Source organism: Propithecus coquereli, unplaced genomic scaffold (genome assembly GCF_000956105.1).
Source record: "Propithecus coquereli isolate 6110/MARCELLA unplaced genomic scaffold, Pcoq_1.0 Scaffold123, whole genome shotgun sequence".
In the NCBI taxonomy this organism is placed as follows: Eukaryota; Metazoa; Chordata; class Mammalia; order Primates; family Indriidae; genus Propithecus; species Propithecus coquereli.
This window is the reverse complement of record NW_012136414.1, coordinates 2,010,918-2,019,272: the sequence shown is the minus strand read 5'-3', so window position 1 is coordinate 2,019,272 and position 8,355 is coordinate 2,010,918. Positions and strand designations below refer to the sequence as shown.

The window sequence follows — 8,355 nt, the reverse complement described above, 5'->3', positions numbered from 1 at the left end:
ATCAGGGATGGAAAATATTATTGGATGTTGCTTGAGGCCTCTAAAAGGGTAAAGAATATTGTTATTTCCATTTCATCCCAAATAAGTTGCTCCTAGTGGGACAACTTGGTGCCTCTGCTTGTGATGGTCCATTATAGGTCACCTGGGTTTAGTTGTAAAATGGGCAAAAGGAGCTCAGAATGGTTCTTTGGGGGATAATTAGAAAGAATTATTATTTTATATAGACCAAGAAGATGAGATTTCAGGAAGTCAGATTGGCTCTTTGTTAAGCATTATTATTCTTTTTATGTCTTTCGCACAAGTTTCACAACAGTAGTAGCTACAAAAGGTAAAGAGACAAGGGCCCTTTTCTTTTTTAGGGTATATTAGAGGATAGTGCTTAATATGCGGGAGGTTCTGATGTCTGTCACCATCTATCAATGATTTGCCATTGGATGAGTTCCTGAGCCTCTCTGTGCCTTGGTTTCCTCATCTGTTAGCGGAATTTACAATTGTGCCTTTATTACGGAGTTGTGGTGAGGATGAAATACACATGCATGGTCCCTGGCGTAAGAAGGGCTTAATACTTATTAAGCTGTTGTTCTTGGCCGGGCGCAGTGGCTCACGCCTGTAATCCTAGCACTCTGGGAGGCCGAGGCGGGCGGATTGTTTGAGCTCAGGAGTTCGAGACCAGCCTGAGCAAGAGCGAGACCCCGCCTCTACTAAAATTAGAAAGAAATTAATCGGACAACTAAAAATATATAGAAAAAATTAGCCGGGCATGGTGGTGCATGCCTGTTAGTCCCAGCTACTCAGGAGGCTGAGGCAGAAGGATCACTTGAGCCCAGGAGTTTGAGGTTGCTGTGAGCTAGGCTGACGCTACGGCACTCACTCTGTCTCAAAAAAAAAAAAAAAGCTGTTGTTCTACTTCTCTTTCCCCTCTTTTTCTTCCTCTTCCTCCTTAAAAATATGCTTTCCTGTTGAATTTTGACATTTGCTCTGCTAGATTAGCAAAATGTTTATAGAATTCAGGATGAGGGTAAAATTGAAAGAATGTGTTACTCTATCAGGATTCAGGGTGTCTGCTTTTGGTCAGGTCTTTTGGTTTTCACCGTTACATTTTCAGTGCTGTTCTGGGTGTGAAAAATGGTCTCTGCTCTGAGCAGCAATCTATTTGAGAAACAAATGAACATATAAATGATTAATGAAAACATATGTGCATGTAAAATTAAGTTCTAAATGAATCTTACAGATTGTCAGTGATGCAGGGATCTAATTTCATTTTGCTGACACTGGCTATTTGTTTTGATCATTGAGAGTCAGTATCATTTGGGTGAAATTGTGAGAGTAAGCGCTTATACCAATAAAATCAGTATAATGGCATATGTTTACTGTCTCAGTATCTAAAATACATTAAGTTAGATCAAAACAAGGCAAGTTTAAAGAAACTTAAGTGTGAGATATCATTACCTCGAATTGTAAGCCTAGTAATGCTCTCTACTACTAGACATGTTGAGAGGGCAAAAATAGGAATTGCTGATGAATGCTTTGAGAAGAACTATCAGGAAGTTTTAAGTTGTTTAGCTGATGATCTCTCAATGAGTTTCTGTCTTTATTGTATCTTGCTGTTTTAACCACTGCTCATCCAGTGGCCTTCTTCATTCCAAGAATCTCCTCTGGACATTCATGAGAGAAGTAAAGTGAATGGGGCTCTATATCCCTTTCCCTTCCATTCAGGGGCTCCATTGCAAGATCATTTAGGGGAAAGGGGTCAGCTATCTTAAAACAGATAGCCCGGCCAGATTTTGTGGGATTATAGTTTTCAGGGTATAGAAAGCAGGTCTTTAGGTTAAAAAGTACTTTTGCTGCCCTATCATGCTCTTCTCTATTTGCTAGAGAAACATGTTTTGTTTCCTGTGCAAGAAACACACACAGTAGGTCATGTGTGGTTAACCAGACATTGAGCATTACAATGCTCTAAAGTCATTCCTTACCGTTAAAACCTATGGAATTATTGATTTGAGTATTATCACAAAATAGTCCTACCTCATTTGATTATTTTCTTCTACACTTCCAGTAACCTAGAACTCTTCAAGTCTCTTTCATTGAGAGATATATGAGTATGTCTGAAGAGTCCACTGAATTCTTAAATTTCTTACTGCCAAAAAGGGGAAAAAAAATTAAAAAAAGTATCCACAGGGCTGACGACTGTAGTCCCAGCTCCTTGGGAGGCCAAGGCAGGTGGACTACTTGAACTGAGGAGTTAAAGGCTTGTAGTGCCCTATGAATGGGCCTGTGAATAGCCACTGCACTCCAGCCTGGGCAACATAGTGAGACCCCATCTCCCAAAAAAAAAGTTATCTCACAGAGGAAATTTAGAGCAGTGAAAATACTCTGTATGATACTATAGAGGTGGATACATGTCATTACACATTTGTCCAAACCCATAGAAAGTACAACATCAAGAGTGAACCCTAATGTGAACTAAGGGCTTTGGATAGTAATGACGTGTCAATGTGGGTTCATTAGTTGTGACAAAGGTATCACTCTAGTTGGGGATGTTGATAATGGGGGAGGCTACGCATGCCAAGGGGCCAGAGGGTATATATAACTTCCTCTCATTTTTGGTGTGAACTTAAAACTGCTCTAAAAAGTCTTTAAAAAATCCCTTACCCCACTAATGATTTTGAATGAGCTTCCCAGGAATGTCCTAGAAAGGAATCTCCTTGCCATGTCCTAAGCTGGGTGAGTAATAAGAGGAAGCGTTGGATGAACAGGCGACCTGCCCTCAGGTGCCCTAGGAATGCGTCCCCTCCCTCCTCAGCATCCGTCTCCCAGTGGTGTGATTGTGCACTCGCTTGTGCCTGCCCCAAACCCGTGCACACAGAAAAGACCAATCCAGTACGGTCATTTCCACTCCTCCACCCCCGCTCCTTTTGCCACCGTCCGCTCCCGACAAGTTGACACCCGGGCTCCCCAGGACTTGCTTTACTTTCCCCTTTCCTCCCACCCAGCGACCCCCCTCCCACCCGTGGTGCCGATGGGCCGCCGGAGGAGCCACCGAGTATGCGCGGCCACCCCGAGCATGCTCAGTAGCGCGCGCGGCGCCCCGGAGCTGCTTCAGCGAGCGGCGGCCGACGCCGAGCTGTTCGCGGCTGCTGCGGGAGCCACAGGAAGTGAAGCGGCCCCGCCGGGCAACCGCGGCGGCAGAACCGAAGGCGGAAGGGGCCCCGCGGCGGCGACGTCGTTGACGAGAGTAGCCGAGGGAGCTGAGCGCCGAGGGGACTCGCTCGCTCCGAAGCCGGATCCCGAGCCGGGCAGGATGGATCATCACCAGCCCGGGACTGGCCGCTACCAGGTGGTGAGTTCCCGGCCTCTTGTGCCTCCCGGAACCCGGTTTGCCTCCCGTCGTGGCCCCAAGAGTCCCTTTCCTCGGGCTATTCCTGGGGGAGACGTGTATGTTTTTATTTTTTGGAGCTGCTTCACCCACACCTCTCCTGTCTATGACTTCGAGACCCTTCTCTCCCGCCCCAGGTCTCCAAGCTCCTAAAGCCCCATATAAGACACCCTCCCCCGGCACACCTTAAAACTTATCTCTGTATTTCTCACTTTATCATTTTCTTATTTCCTGACCCAGTCACTCCTGAGACATTCTAGTCGATTGTCTACTGGAAATGGGGCTGAGTTCACATACCTGCCTGGAAGGTGATCGCCGTCACAAATGCGGGGGCGGTGGTGGGCCGGTGGGTGCGAGGAGGAGGTGTAAGCACTACGTGGGGTGGGATATGGATTTGGCAGAAGTGCGGGTCAGGAATTGTGGAACTGTAGAGAATGAATAGCCGTAATGCTGATCTTGTCTGTCTGCTCTAGTTAACCTTGTCATTTTGTCCTTTTCCATTGTGTTAGTATTAAAAGTGACTATTCTTTTTTTCCCCAACATCCCCACTTTTTTTTTTTTTTGGCGGGAGGGGAAACAGGAAGTTTTATTAGAAAAAATTCTAATCTTGTTCGAAAAAATATTTTTCATTAACTACATGGTTTTCCTGCTTAACCGTATAAACCTTGGTAACTATAAGTTGAAATGAGTGACATGCGTTTCCTCTGTATTTTCAGTGTCAATTTTTCTAATATATTTTTTCCTTTGTGTATGCTGGTGGTGTCACTGGAGATTCCTTTTGTAAACCCTATTTAAAAATGGACTCAGCAATAGTTGACTGTTCTCTTGCAGCTAGGTAGCATGTTATTCTGTAAACTTTCCGATGGTGATTTTGTTAAGCCTGTTTACCAAGGGAGAGGAAAAGCATTAATACGTAGTGCTAGTGGTGCAGTTTATGGTTTGTAAAATTTTACAAATTTAGATATGTTAGTCCCAGATTTCACCTTCGAATGTATTTGCAGATGTAACACTTAGTTGTGAACGAAGAATTTCTATTAATAAGTATATTCTGAAAAATATGAAGGACACTGTAAGATGAGGTCCCAATGTATGTAATTTTGCATTTTTCTAAGATAAAAGCTTGTGATGCTTCCATTTTCAACTGATTTATATCCTGTGAAACCTCTAAATGATCCATATTCTGAATCCTCTGAAATTGTATCTTTTTTTTTTCCCCCTAATTGCTTGGAAAATATTGTTGCTTCCAGTCTGGAAAGCGTTTTTCACTTTATCACCCTTTTGGTGGTTTGATTTTTTTTTTTAAGACATTCTTATTTTTGTAAATGTTAGTAAAAATAAAATGCAATAGATGAATAATATTAGCAGTGGAGCTTGTTTCATTTTTCCAATCTTTCCTATTTCTATGTGTTTCCCTTAATGGATAAGGTGATTTGAATTCTTTCCCTTTGGATGTTTTGCTTATCAGAATCCACTATTCTCATACACATCACTATTCAAAATATTTTTAACTGATGTAGCTGTGCCTTAAAATAATTTTTTATATTGACACATTTGCTTTCAGTAGTTATGACTAGTTGAGATTTATTTTTTAAAATTCCTCCTACCAAAATATTAGAATTTGCTCTCGGTTTTAAGATATTTTCTTTTTCTCTATGATTCTTTTCAAAATAAGTGGACATATTTTATTGTTCTTTTTTCAAACTGAAGATGTGTCCTATATAGACTTTGGATGGGTGGAGGTATTCCTTGAGAGTAGAGGGCAACAATCAGTCCTAAAGATAGGACGTACTAGTCATTTTAAAGGACTACAACTTTAAGGAGGTAGGACATCAGTTTGTTTTTCTTGTAAGGCAAAGTGTTAGAGAATCTTAGTACAATTTAAATTTGGATTTTAATTTCTTTCACTGTGTAATTAACACAGTGATTTCATCTGTACAGCATAACTCTTGCTTTTGTTGAGAATGGCCTGATTAATAACTGTGTATCTAGGTATATGCCAGAGAAGCAGGTGAATTGACATTTCCAGTAGACTTTTTAAGCTAGGGATCAATCTGTAGGTCTGGCTCATATGTTGAACACAACTATTTTGTGGTTGCCTTTAGCTCAGTTTTTGGGGAAACTGGAATGATTAATAAATTGGAACAATAAACAACTTCAGTTGTTGACTGTTAAGAGATGACTAAGTCAGAAGATAGGTAAGTATACTTAGGGTTCATGTGGTACGTGGTGTTAATTTATCACTTATTTAAAGAGTTAAAATACAGTTCTTCATAACTGGAAAGTTATCAGTGATGCCCAGGACCATCAGAATGACTTACCTCCACTAAGCAAGGCACAAGCTTTATCTGGAAACTGCTTTTTCTGTGGTCTCTTCTTCCCTACTGTTGTTAAAAGGGCCCAAATTTTGTTAAGTAAAGCAGTGGATAACAATGCAGAGCTACCAAAAGTCTTGATTGTTACCCTTCTAATTTCAGAAAAAGCCAGGTATGATACATAATTTCATTGTGTAATGGGAAATTCAGTTTTGTTTGACAGGAAATGAGCAATGTTGCCAAACTATGAAGTAGTTGACTTGACTTGCCTCTTAGACCACATTCTAACTTTGATGTTCTCTATTTTAAAGCGTTATGTACCTGTACCAAGCTGACTACTAAGATTTAAAAGGTATTCTGTGTACAAGTTAAATTGGCAGTGTTGATTGTAGCAGTAGTATCCCAAACTGTATTCCAGCATGATGATAAGCGTTCTTGAAGATTTAACATATCTTAACATATTGAAACATATTATAATGATATATTAAAACCAAGAGAAATTCTACAGTAAAGAATAGTTTGGATGTGTTTAACCTAGCTTTTCCTAATTTTTGACCACGGGTTTTTTTGTTTGTTTTGCTCTTTGTTTTTAAAATTTTAAGATATTAACATTTTCAAACTGTTAGTTTTCTGTTGAACATAATTTGAAGCATTCATTCTGTGAAGATCTAGGTACTTTGCTTTTATATTTGGAGAATTAGAGTTGCCCTTGATAAATCATCTGGAAAGGAGGCTTGACTATTAGTGGATAAAAAAACACAGGTTTTAAAGTCATCTAGGCTTTTATTTAGGTTGTACTGTTTGCAATTTGTTTGACCTTGGCTTAGTTACTTCGAACCTTGAAGCCTCAGTTTCCTCATATTAGTATTTACCTCATTAGGATTATGAGAATTAAATAATGTTACATAAGTAAGACATATAGAGACTGGTACATGATAAATAAGTACTCTTTTTATAAGCTAATAAGTTTGTTAATGTTTCGTGGTTGCTGGCAGAAAACAGGAGACCCCCGGGTCAGAGACAAGTAACATTATTACTCGTGGCACAGCAAGCAGCACGAACATCAGCATATTTGCTTAGGTTTTCGTTGCTACCAAGTCCTATGATTGTGCTGGGTGTCCACGTGAACACATGCAGTGGGTTTGTGTCTTTTTAAAAAAAGTTTTTTAAAGCAAACAGCAAATATTGTAGCAAACAACAAACAAGCTAGTTCATGTCTCCCTGGGATGGCACCTGCTATTGCCTTGACCTTCTTTGTTGCCTATGTAACTTACTATTACACAAGAAACAGCTCAGTATCAGGAAATGGAAAGCTTTGCAAACTGGCACACTCAGCAAGAATGTGCAGGGACTTTCAGGCCCGTGGCTGATTGCCTCACCCAATAGTACATGTTCTGGATGAGATAACATGTGGTGATTTTTAGGGTAGTCGTTCTATTTGCCAGTTTTAAAGAAGCATGCCATCTTTTTGCCTTATGTTGCTCTCTAGTTATCCTTTTCTTGGCCAGCCTGGTTGCTTTGATCTTCACTTGTTTCTTTTGAATTTGTCAATATACTGTATCTGGTTTATAGTCTTACCATACCTCTTTTGCATAATGAAGGTTACTCAATTGCATGAGCTAATAAATATTTTTCAGTTCTCATGTTGCTTGATTTCTGTTATGTAAACACTGAACTTTCTCCTTGAAACTCCTTCCTTATTCCTTATACTAAGAAGCTTTCTGCTTCTCTTGACTTCTCTGTCTCTTCTTCCATTAGTGAATTCTTTTTGTACTTAATCCGTACTCCTTAAATATTCATACTTTCCGTGGTATAGAATATCATACTAGTCTACTTACTACTTCCTTCCTTTACCCAACCATCCTTCATTGTATCATTTGCACTACATGGGTGATATTTGTGGAATACAAGTTGAGTATCACTAATATGAAATTCAGAATGCCCCCAAATCTGAAACTTCTTGAGTGTCACATGATGCCACAAGTAAGTACTTCACATGTAAGTACTCAACACAAACTTTGTTTCATGCACAAAGTTATTAAAAATATTATATCAAATTACCTTCAGGCTATATGTATAAAGTGTGTATAAATGAATTTGTAAATGAATTTTGTGTTTAGATTTGGGTCCTGTTCCCAAAATATGTCATTATGTATATGCAGATATTCTAAAATCTGAATAAATCTCAAATCCAAAACACTTCTGATTCCAAGCCTTTGGATAAGAGATATTCAACTTGTATAAGTTCAGTTTTGTCTTTTGCCTCAAAAACCTTCAGTGGCCCCTTATTGAATCTGCCTCCAACATGTAATAAGGTTTAATATCACAATTTTCAAATATATAGAAAAGTTGAAAGAATTGTGTAGTTAACCACCTTGTAAATTGTAGGGTCTACAATTGTTAACAGTTTGTTATTTTTGTACTGTTGTATATCTGTCAATCCATTTTATTTTTTTATTCCTATATATAAAGTTTTATTAGAACACAGCCATGCCCATTCATTTACAATGGCAGAGTTGAGTATGGTCATGCACCACATAGTGATGCAACATTTAATTCAATGAGGGATGTCATACCAATGAGGGGCTGCATGTATGACAGTAGTCCCATAAGATTATCTATGTTTAGATACACAAAAACCATTGTGTTACAATTGCCTACAGTATT

At 39.4% G+C, this 8,355-nt stretch overlaps 1 protein-coding gene across 2 annotated transcripts in view; it reads left to right on the top strand.

Moving 5' to 3' along the window:
- The first annotated feature begins 2,919 nt into the window (after positions 1 to 2,919).
- Positions 2,920 to 8,355, top strand: part of NDFIP2 (Nedd4 family interacting protein 2) — a 67,388-nt gene continuing 61,952 nt past the window's right edge. For both annotated transcript variants that reach the window (XM_012637775.1, XM_012637776.1), the window contains exon 1: positions 2,920 to 3,340. In XM_012637775.1, the coding sequence (XP_012493229.1) occupies positions 3,020 to 3,340 (321 nt within the window). In that variant the 5' untranslated portion in view covers positions 2,920 to 3,019. The remainder of the gene's footprint in view (positions 3,341 to 8,355) is intronic.